Genomic DNA, 11,685 nt, shown 5'->3' with positions numbered 1-11,685 from the left:
TGTTCTGCTAATGACACCTTTTTAGAAAGTTTTATTGGCATATAAATCCCATGTCATATCATTTAATAGTTCAATCATATTAAGGAGAGTTGTGTCCTCATCATGGCAATCATTTTTTAAGGGCCCTCCCTACTCACAAGAAATTCTGATTCAGGGCTGAGAAATGGTATTTCTAACAACTCCCAGGTGTTATTCATACTGAAGGTCCTAGGACTTCACTATCAAGACTACTGACTCAGGCAAAGATTCTCGACCCAGGCTTCATGTTAGAATCGAACTTGGTGGTGGGGGGAGTGGCATGGAACCTCACTGCCATCAGATCAATTGCAACTAGAAGGACCCTTTAGGACAGAGTAAAACTGTCCCCTCAAAACACTCTTAAGGAATCAGAAAGCCTCACCTTTTTCTTGAAGAGTGGATGGTGGTTTTGAACTACGAACCTTGGGATAACCCACTCGGTCACCAGGGCCATAGAATTACCTAAAGAGTCTTAAATATCCTGATGCATAGGCCACGTCCAAAGCAACTACATGTAAGATCTGTGAAGGGAGAGCGGGAGTAGTGGACTCGAGGCATCAGGACTCTTCCTTTAAAGCTCCTCTGTGGCCTGGGAGCCCTGCTGGTGTTAGGTCTCCGGCTCCTTACAGCAAAGTCCCAGGTTCAAATATACCAATAGCTCCAGAGGAGGCTGTTGGCTCCTGTAGAGATCCACAGTCTCAGAAAACCTAAGGAGCAGTTCTACTTTGCCCCATAGGGTGGCTATGAGTCAGAATCGTCTCAATGGCATCTGGTTATCCGGAGCAGTGACTTTCAGAGCCCTGGGTGGCACAATCTCCTAACAGAAAGACTGACACTTTGAACCAACCCAGAAGCACCTCAGAAGATAAGCCTGGCAATCTGCTTCCCCAAATTCAGTCCTGAAATCCCTGTGGAGGAATTCTATTCTGTACAAGGGTGGTCACTAAGCATCAGAATCAACTTGATGGAAACTAACATGTGATTTAATTAGTAGCCAAGACTGAGAATCATTACACTATGCTAAAGTAATTATACCAATTGCCTCAGAAAGTCTTTTGGCTCATTACCAGCACTCCAATAGTGTCGCTGTACTGACAAACAACAGGTGGGGTAAAGGATCTCATACAAAGGGCCAGGGGTCTGGGTTTCCGTCCTGCTGCTCCATTGTTGAGCTGGTGATTTCCGGGGGATCTCCATTCTTGTAAAACAGAGTCAATATTTCCTACCCACTTAGGATGCAGAGTGGTTTTGACAACAATAAACAATATTCTGTGTTTTACCAGAAACAATTTCTATTGTTGATGAATTTAAACTGTTATTGAATCAAATTTATTTCTTATCATTAGCTTTTATACTTTTATTTGGAGAGATTATAGACTGAAAAAAATATCCAACTACACTGTATCCTACGTGATGCATGTATAACAGTTTTATTCTGAATGAAGTCTTCAACCGAATCTTGTCTTTAGTCTTCTGTTCACCCCCTCAGTTTTCCTCACTGCATCCTGCACAAGGACTTTGACCAAAGATAAAATATTCTAGCACAGGAATGATGGCAATGACCACAAAAATACCACTGCCTTCTATTTTGTATAACTCTTTTCTTCCTTTCTATGGTTTTCAGGGAGAGTCCACCTACACTTCCGTCGTGTGATTTAAACATGGTTACAAGAGGTAGGAGGTAGGGGTAAAGGAGTAGTGTTTGTTGGAGAGGGAGGCACGAAAAAGTATACGTTCGTGGTGATAAAAATATTATGGAAAAGAATAGCAAAAATGGTAGTATCCCATGAACACGCAGTCGGCGGTGGTGAATTACAAATACGAAAGTTGCTGTTTGGGGCAATATTTGTATGTATATTTTACACTACAATTTTAAAATTTTTTAAAATTTTAAAAATTTACACATCATAAGCAAGCCAGGTATGGCTGACCACTGACCATATTTCTCAGGTGAGAAAGAAAATGAAAGCAGACAAAGAGATTGAGGATATATGTAGCAATATCCTGTAACACAGGTTCTTTGGCTGAAAGCCCAAAATTTTCCCAAGGGAAAATTCCATGCAAGCAGGAATTCCAGAGAGCTTTAATATCCTCAAGAACTTCTGGGATCCTTGATGGCACAGTGGGTTATGCGTTAGGCTGCTAACGACAGGACCTGCAGTTCGAAACCACTGGTAGCTCCAAGGGAGAGAGATGAGACTTTCTACTCCAATAAAGACTTACAGTCTCAGAAACCCACAGGGCCAGTCCTCCTCCGTCTTGCAGGGTCACTACACGTCAGGATCGACCCGTGATGTCAGTGAGTAGTCCGTTTGAGGATGTTTCCTGGAGCTCCGCTGGGCAATGGCCAGTAGCCGGGGAAGGGAAATTTGGAGATGAAGCCAGCACACCTACCACAGCCATTTTACATAAGGAGAACCAAAGTATGAAAAGAGCCCACGCCGGACAGGTGAACAGAGCTCTGGCCTCATAATGCCACTGAGCTTCAGACCAACCCACTGTAGTCATCAGCCTACAGTCATTTGCACTTGGATGTCCCACAGGCATTTCAAAACCAGGTGTCTATTTGCATACATGGACCCCAGCCGGGAACCTAGGCATCCGTGTTTTCCTTCATCTTTCATGTCCTCTCAATGATCAAATTCGGCTTTCAAAATTCCTCCAGGTCCACAGCCTCCTTCTCATTTGTTTGACCACTCAGTTCAGGCTCTTCGTTTCCTGGGCTTTGGGTCACTTGTCTGAAAGATCTCCCAGCTTCCACTCTGGACTGGCTTCCATCGTCTGCCACAGAGAGTTTTCTAAAACGCAAATGATACGTCACTGCTCTGCTTATTGGAGTGCCCTCCACGGTAGACAGGATGAAGCATGGAGTCACAAGCAGGCTCTCCCAGTCTATTTGTGCCCACATCTCTCACCTTTCACCACTCAGAATGTCAGCCAAACCTAAGCTTTGCAGAGCCTCCACCGTCACCTTTGACTTTGACACGAGTGGTTCACTCTTCCTGGAACTCTACCCCTTCCCCTGCCCTTTGCCTGGCTAAAATTAACTCACCCTTCTAGGCTCAGCTCACACTGGAATTTTTCCTGGCAGTCCTTTTATAACTCCTTTTGATATTCCCAAAGAGTCCTGTGCAAACAGGAGGCACTTTTCACCCAGAACTGTGTTTGCTTTAGAATCGGTGTCCCTTCCTACACTGTGAGTGGTGGGAGGGCAAGGATAGCATCTTATTCAGCGCCTGGTATTAAATGTCTACTCACCTAACAAATATTCTTCAAGGACCTGCTACATGCTAAACATTGTCCTAGGCTTACGGTGTACTGCAATGGACAAAACAATGCTATTCCTCACTCCGAAGTAGCAGGTGACACAAGAAATAAACAAATAAAGGAACAAATACGTAAAACAATAGACATAAATACTATCCAGAAAGTGAAAACAATCATGTGCTATGAGAGTGACCAGATGACTAGCAGGGTTTTGTTGCGTTGGGTTTTCAGCAGCTAATTGAATGCCAACAAGCCAAGCGTTCTAAAGTTTCAGACAGAACATTCCAGCAGAGGACTAACACACACAGAGGTCAAAAAGAAAACCAGAGTGGCTTAAAATATGGGAAAACATAGCGCTACAGGGGACAACACTGGAGACACAGTGTGGGAATTGAGCCCGATCTGATCCCACCACACTGGGGCAAAACACTCAGGGGGTGCAACAGAGCAGCAAGGGGAGCAATGAAGTTCCTGGGGAATACCAAAAAGACTTTGGGGCCAGAGCATGGCACCCCATCAGACCCATGAAGACAAAATGGGTGCATAGCAAATGTGGTGAAGAAAACTGATGGTGCCTGGCTATCAAAAGTTATAGTATCTTGGGTCTTAAAGGCTTGAAGATAAACAAGTGGCCAACTAGCTGAGAAGCAACAAAGCCCACATGGAAGAAGCACACCAGCCTGTATGAGCATGAGGTGTTGATGGAATCAGATATCAGGCATCAAAGACCCAGAACAAAAATCATATCAATGTGAATGAGGGGGGATGCAGAGTGGAGACCCAAAGCCCATCTATAGACAATTGGACATCCCCTTACAGAAGGGTCACAAGGAAGAGATGAGCCAGTCAGGGTGCAGTATAAAACTGGTGAAACATACAACTTTCCTCTAGTTCTTTAATGCCTCCTCCTACCACTATCATGACCCCAATTCTACCTTAAAAATCCAGCTAGACCAGAGCATGTACATCGGTACAGATAAGAACTGGAAACACAGGGAATCCAGGACAGATAAACCCCTCGGGCCCAAATAATGAGAATAACAATACCAGGAGGGGAAGGGGAAGGTGGGAGGAAAAAGGGGGAACCGATCCCAATGATGGACATATAACCCCCTTCCAGGGGGGTCGGACAACAGAAAAGTGGGTGAAGGGAGACATCAGTCAGTGAAAAACATGGGGAAAAAATTATAATTTATAAATTATCAAGGGTTCGTGAGGGTAGGAGGGTGGGGGAGGGGGAAATGAGCTGATACCAAGGGCTCAAGTGAAAGGAAAATGCTTTGAAACTGATCGTAGCAACAAATGTACAAATGTGCTTGGCACAATGGATGTATATACAAGTTTTAAGAGCCCCCAATAAAATATTTTTTAAAAACATATGGGAAAATACATAAGGCCAGAGAAGACTATATATACTTATTTAATATATATATTTGATATATATATTTTATATATATATTTAAACTCATTCTAGGGTTGCTCTGTGGGTAATGAAGTGCCAGGTTTGGAAAGGGAAGTCAGTGTGGTGGCCAGGGAGCTTTGGGAGCGAGTGAACCGACTTGGCAGAGAGGTGTGAAGGCGCATTACGGGCCATCTGCAGATTTGGGGCCGGGGCCTCTGGGTAGTTACCGGAAAACGGAGCAGGTGCCCCTCGACTTCTGGGGCGCAGGGCGTTGGAAAAGTCCCCTCGGCTCCAGAGAGCGTTAGGGGCGAGCGGCGGGCAGCGACCCGCCCAGCCGCGCACTCGGCGGCCCGGGCTCCGCGGGGGGCTTTCCGCGACTTCCGGGCGGGGCCGGAAGAGGAAGTGGCCGTGCGGCGGTGGCCCCGGCAGAAGCCAGCCGTCCGCCCCCGCGCTGCCCCGGCGGAGCCCAGAGGGCCCTCCGTCCGTCCCCCACCCCCGCGCCGAGCCGAGCGGCGCCCACCCGTCCGATGGGGTCGCAGCGGGGCCTGCTCCGCGCCGCGGCCGCCCTGGTGTGCGGCTTCCTGCTCGCGCAGGTGAGGGGGCCGGCGGGCGGGCGGGCCTCCGGGGGCGGGGCCGGGGTCCCTCCCCTTCTCGCGCCGGCCTCGCTGCCCCCTGCCCGGCCTCTCCCGCCCTGGGCTGCGCGGCCCGCTCGGGGTGTGCCCGTTCCTTCCCCTCCGGTCTTTCCCTCCAGCCCCCTAATGTCACCTTCCTCCCTCCACCCAGCGCCCCTCCACCCTTCACCGAACCCCACCCGCCGCCCCATTCCTGTCCCTGGGATCCCCCCAAAGTCCCTACCCCGGAGACAGCCGTCTGCGGGGCATCTCTCGCGTTTTCCCTTCCAGGCATTCTTTTGCTGACCGCTGAGTTCCATCCCCTGTCATTTCTTACCGCTACTTAACCTCCACCCTGGGAAAGAGTGGGAGCAAAGAAATGGGGATATAAAGATGCACACCTGGCCCCAGGGTGTTAAGCGGACCTGAACTGTGCTGTGATTTAATTGTTTCAGTAGGACTTTCTTTCCGCTTTGTAGTCCTGCTGCGCCGGAGGGTTTTTAAGACATCGGATTCAGCTGGGGAGATTAATTTGATATTGTTTGGTATTCAATTTTTTTTTAAGGACGCACTCAAGGGCAGTGGTCTTCCGTTTTTCTGCCTAGTTTAAAGGGGGAGAGGGCCATTTATTTTCCTAATCTCAGAGGCGTAAGGAGTTTTATAAAAGTTAACCCTGGAGTAATTGGAGCTTCCGTGGGTGCTCAGGACGCCAGTGTTGCGTGTTTCGGTTTTGTTTTGCTGGTTATTCTATATGCCAGGCGCTGTGCTTACGGCTGTGAATAACCTGGCAAGATCTTTTTAAAGTGGAAGGATGGTTCTTTAATGCCAGCTAGTATCACTGTTTTTTCTAGTTCTTGTTCACTTTTCTTCCTGACCCGTCCTTTCCTTGCTGCGATGACCCTTTCTTTTCCCTTCTTGTGTCAAGCGCTTGAACAAAATTTGGCCTCCCGATGGTAGTGGGTTTCCTGAGCAGGTGCTCGCTCGCTCGCTCTCCTTCTGGTTTCTTACCAGACACTTTGTACCCCCACCCCACACAGTCTTTTACCATATTCTTGGTAAACCTTTTTGTTTATCCCTCGTCCCCATTCTTACAGCTCTCGGGGGGGCCCCCTTTTTGATTGGGGTAGAATATATCTAACAAACGTTGGCCCGTAAAACTATCTTTCCATGAATAATTCAGTGGCATAGGTTACATTCATCACGTTATGCTGCCATCACTGCCCACCACCATTCACCGGCAACTCACTGTTTCCTAAGCAGTGACACCTCCTACCAGACCCCACCCCCAGACCCCTGGGTGGTGGTTAGTTGCCTTCAAGCCGATTTCCACTCATAGTGATTCAAGTGTGCAGAGTAGAACTGTTGCCACGCTGCCAAGGCTGTGACCTTCGGGGAGCACATCACCAAGCTTGGCTTCCCAGGTGCCTCTGCGTAGATTTGAGACTTCAACCTTGTGGTTGGTAGTCAAGGACTTAACTGTTTGCACCCTCCAGGAACTCCCAACTCTTGATAACCACTAATGTTGGTCTCTATATTTGCCTTTTTCTGTGAGATTGTGTAGTATTTGTCTATCTGAAACTGACTTATTTAGTATGTTTTCAGGGTTCACCCATGTTTCGTCATATATTGGAGCTTATTTCTGTTGACAGCTCCATCATATTCCATTTTATGTCTGTGCCACATTTTGTTTATGCATTCTTAGGTTGATAGATTTTTAAAGCATGCAGTATACCCGTGTTCTGTTTGTAGTGTGTTCTGTTTGCACCGCTGCCTCTCATCCTCCATGTACAGGTTCCACATGAGCACAGTGACGTGTTTTGACATTTCCATTCTTCTCAAGGCTATCCATAGTCCACACAGTCAAATGCCTTAGCATAGCCAAAGAAACACAAGTAAAATCAGCAAAGGTATGCTTCATGGTTACCTCCTCTCCCTATACTTAATTCAATCTGTATACTGAACATATAATCAAAGAAGCTAGATTAGATGAAGAAGAATGCAGCATCGGCATTGGAGGAAGGCTTATTAACAGCCTGCCATTTGCAGATGGCTCATCCTGGCTTGTTGAACGTGAGCTGCACGTGACGTGCTTGCTGATAAAGAATGCAGTCATAATTGTGGGTTACAACTCAATGTAAAGAAAACCAAAATCCTGACAACTGGACCAGTAGGTAATGTCGTGGTAAAGGGAGAAAACATTGAAATTGTCAAGGATTTCATCTTGCTCAATCAATGCTCTTGGAAGTAGCAATCAGTACATCAAATGACACATTGCATTGGGTAAATCCGCTGCACAAGACCTCTTTAAAGTGTTGAAAAGTAAGGATGTTACTCTGAAGACTAAGGTGCACTTGACCCCAGCCATGGTGTTAACAGTCACCTCATCTGCATGTGAAAACTGGACATTGATTAAGGAAGACGAGAAGAATCAGTGCATTTGAATTATGGTAATGACAAAGCACATCGAAAGTGCCATGGACTGCCAGAACAAACAAACTTTCTCGAAAGCATTACAGCCAGTATGCGCTTTATAGGGAAGGATGAAGGCACTTCATCTGACATACTCTGCGCATGTTAGGAGAGACCAATCCTTGGAGAACGACACCATGCTTGCAAAAATAGAACAGGAAAAAAAGCCCTCAAGGTGGATTGATACAGTGACTGCGACAAAGGGCTCGCACATACGTACAATTGTGGGGATGGGGCAGGACTAGGTAGTGTTTTGTCCTGTTCTACAGAGAGGGTCGCTATGAGTCGGAACCAGCCGGATGGCAACCTAACAATAACATGTTGATGGACATCTAGGTTTCCAGCCTCTGCCTCTTGGGCTAGTGCTGCCATGAACACTGTTGTGCATGGGTTCGATTTTCGTGACTGCTTTCATTTCTTCTTGGTTTATACTCACAAGTAAGATGACGGAATTACTTGTCTGGTAGTCCCATGTTTTACATTTTAAGGAACTGCCAAACTTTGCCACTGTGACTAGACTATTTTGCATTCCTACCAGCAGTGGATGAGAGCGTTTCAATTTCTTCTCATCACCATTACCTACTCTTTTCCACTTTTTTTTCCCAGCAAAATGTAGAAATATTTTAATTTACATTATCATATTACAATGAACCAATGAGTCAAAATTCACAATTACACATTCATTAAAATTCTGCACATCTTCTTCAGAATATTCAGCTTCTGTACAAAGATTTACAGATGTCCAGTTGTCATTCTTCCTTAATGCACGACGGAGTTCAGAGGCTCTGCTCTGATATTCCCCAAATCAAGGGCAGAATCTGTCTCTTCATCAATTTCGCCAATGACTGCAACGTTGTCACCTCTAACAATGTACAGTCCTAGAACCACTTGTTCTACTCCCTGTGGAGAGCTGAATACTCGTTCGTGGCTTTCACCCAAAATCAAATTAATGGGCTGGTCAAAACCTTTCAGAGTTCCCACAATCATTCGACCATCAGAAGTAATGACAGCAACAGTTCAGTTGATGTAGTTCTCCAAAGCGGACGTCATGATGCTCGACCCGGGAGCGCAGGGCGCACGGCAGCGCCAGCAACAACGGGAGCCCATCTTTTCCACTTTTTGATGCTTTCTTTTTCTTTTTGTTAGTATAGCCATTTTAGTGGCATGGAGATGGGTTGCATTGTAACAATTTACATTTCCATAATGGCCAATGACAGTTAATGGCCTCTTGGCCATTTTTATATCTTCTTTGGTGTAGTGTCTATTCAAACTCATTGCTCGCTTATTGTTTTTGGCTGTGATTGTATTGTTAAGTTATAGGGTTTTTTTTATATACTCTTGATAATAAACCCTTACTAGATACATTGTCCCCTAAAATTTTCTCCCCATCTTTAGTTGTCTTTTCACTTTGTTTATAATGTCTTTTGATGAAGGAAAGTATTTCACTTGTAGAAGGTCCCATTTGTCTATTTCATCTTTTGTGGCTAGTCCTTGCGGTGTCTTATCTAACAACACATTGTTAAAAACCCTGTCCCATAGCTGTACTCCATTTATGGTTTTAGTTCCCATAAGTGAGCCCTCGATCCACCTTGAATAGGTTTTTTGTAGAGAGTGTAAAATATGGATCCTTCTTCTGTTTTGGTTGTATGCGGAAGTCCAGTTGTCCAGCACCATGTACTTTTTCTCATTGAATGGACTTAGCACCCTTGTCAAAAATCTGTTGATTCCAGGTGGCCTCTGGGAACTTTTAAAAATTTATGATGGCAGTACAGTAATTTCATTTCTCTCTTTGGGGCTTTTGAAACTTGTACCTTTGGGTTTCTTTTCCCTTCCTTACCTAAAAACAGGACCCAACATCCTCATCTAGAAGTGGCACATTAGATCCAGAAACCACTACCACATCCTTGTAAATGAGGCAATGTTTAGCATTGGAAAGACCCAGAAAGATTATTGCCATCTTCATATCAGAGGAAATTGTGTATTTTGAATTCAAGGGATAAGCATGCCTGTTTTAATGGTTTTTAAACCCATTAAATGTTTAGATTTAGAAATAAAAAAGAGTAGTTGGCAGATAGTTCACTCTGCCTTGACCTGGTTCTTCTCCAATGCAGTTACTGTCACATTCCAACTCTTAGATCTTTATTTCACAATGTTATTTTGATCCAGTCTTAGGATTCTATTTTAAAGAGAATGAGTCAAGATTAGCCTAAATCCTTTTCTAAAATTATTCCAATGTTCTCAGAAGTATACCAAGTCCTTCTCATTATGAATTTTTTGCTTTGTTTTTACAAAAGTCCAGGTTATTTGTCTTATTACAATGGAGTGATACTCAAGATCCCTAGCAGAAAGTACTCTTGGTGAAAATACTGATTCGTACACCATCTCAAAGAATCGTTAATTCCTCTCTTCTGCTTCGCTCTTTCAACCTCCTGGAGAAGTTAGGTGTACTCTTCTATCTGGGTTATCAGAGACATGCTGCTCTACTGATTTTGCCAGTTTCCCCCCTTAGTTTTCATAGTCTTTACAATTTGGCTGTATATCTTATTCGTTCACTGTCTTTTGCCTTCTTCTACATTCTCTTCTCTGCTCTCTAAATCACTATGAAACCTCTTACTCTGAGTGATTTGTTCCACATAATGTAAAAAGTCATGAAAAAGAGACCTAGGACCCAGCACTTCTGGCCATTCCGTGATCAGTTTTCCACTGCGCTGTGCAGTGATGTTCTTCTGAATAAAAAAGAGAACACAAACTGATAGGATACATTTGTGCATGTAGCTGTTTATTAGAAAAGGGTTAAAGTTAGGAGAACTCAAGTTTAGTGTATATTTGGCAAACTTTTCATTAAAAATTGACTGCAGTTATATCTTTACAGAATTTCAGACCTCAAGTCTCCAGGTAGAGACTCTCACTCCACGGTTACCAAAATGAACTTAGTTATTTTAATTTAGTTGCCTTTAAGTCAGAGTGTGGCAAGCGTGGTCTTAGATCTGCTTTTATTTGCATACTTAATTACCTGCCTGGCCTGTAGGCATTTGAGAGTTTGAAGTCTAATGTAAGTCATAAATTGCATGCTAGTAAAGGTACATCATTATTTAGCAAGGTTACTTAGGGAAACGGAAAAGTATAGCTGTAGGTAACAAGTAGAAGATGCATCCCTAGGAGGGGGTCTTTGCTGATAGATTACCTGTAATCTCCCCTAGCACCTCAGAGACTGCAGAAGAGTGAAGGGCTTCTCTTGTCTTCTTCCCACACCCCAGTACCGCTTAGCCTGTGTATTACATGCCCTCAGCTTCTCCAAGGAATGTTCTATTTTCCCTTGACCCACAGTCTCTTCTGACCGCCTGTCATTCCCTGGCTCCCACTCAGCCACAAATTCTAACGACTCTTTCCATCTAATTCTAATCACTTCCACTGTCATCATTTCCATGAATCAGGATTCATGCTGGACGCAGAAGTAGAAACAAAGTTAGTTGTCTTGATTGTGATTGTGTAAGTTATTGGAAATGTAGGTCCTATATAATAGTGAATGAAGCTATGTGAAGGGGGGAAATGGAATTAAAAGACAATGGAGGGCTGTAAGTACAGTTCCTATTAACTCAAATGCTTGCAAGTTGAGAACTACCTATATTCTAAATATTAATCTCTTATCATTTATAATGTATGGGATATAAAAAGACTTCCCCAGCTTTGTCTACCCCAAAGACATGCCTAACCTAAGAGGCTGTGTGCCAGCACATGGTGGGAGGTCAGTGCTTAGAGATAGCATTCCGCCTACCTGTTCCAGGTGTTCTATGGTTTTAGTTCTGAAACTTAGGCCTTTGGTCCATTTGTAGTTGATTTTCATATATGACATGTTAAAGCTTTTAATGGGAATTAAGTATATGAGTGGGCTCCAAACAGCTTGTAGGAAAATGTGTT

General features: G+C 44.5%; 1 protein-coding gene and 1 pseudogene across 2 annotated transcripts in view; one reads left to right on the top strand and one right to left on the bottom strand.

Moving 5' to 3' along the window:
- The first annotated feature begins 4,993 nt into the window (after positions 1-4,993).
- Positions 4,994-11,685, top strand: part of SPPL2A (signal peptide peptidase like 2A) — a 47,471-nt gene continuing 40,779 nt past the window's right edge. Inside the window, exon 1 of one of the 2 annotated variants that reach the window (XM_075532120.1) lies at positions 4,994-5,280. In XM_075532120.1, coding sequence (XP_075388235.1) covers positions 5,215-5,280 — 66 coding nt within the window. In that variant the 5' untranslated portion in view covers positions 4,994-5,214. The remainder of the gene's footprint in view (positions 5,281-11,685) is intronic. The other variant, XM_075532119.1, reaches the window with a different exon arrangement.
- LOC142425763 (U6 snRNA-associated Sm-like protein LSm8 pseudogene) lies at positions 8,382-8,832 on the bottom strand (annotated as a pseudogene).

The sequence above is a fragment of the Tenrec ecaudatus genome, chromosome 14 (assembly GCF_050624435.1).
Source record: "Tenrec ecaudatus isolate mTenEca1 chromosome 14, mTenEca1.hap1, whole genome shotgun sequence".
In the NCBI taxonomy this organism is placed as follows: Eukaryota; Metazoa; Chordata; class Mammalia; order Afrosoricida; family Tenrecidae; genus Tenrec; species Tenrec ecaudatus.
The sequence above is the reverse complement of the archived record's forward strand: the minus strand, read 5'-3'. Positions and strand labels throughout refer to the sequence as shown.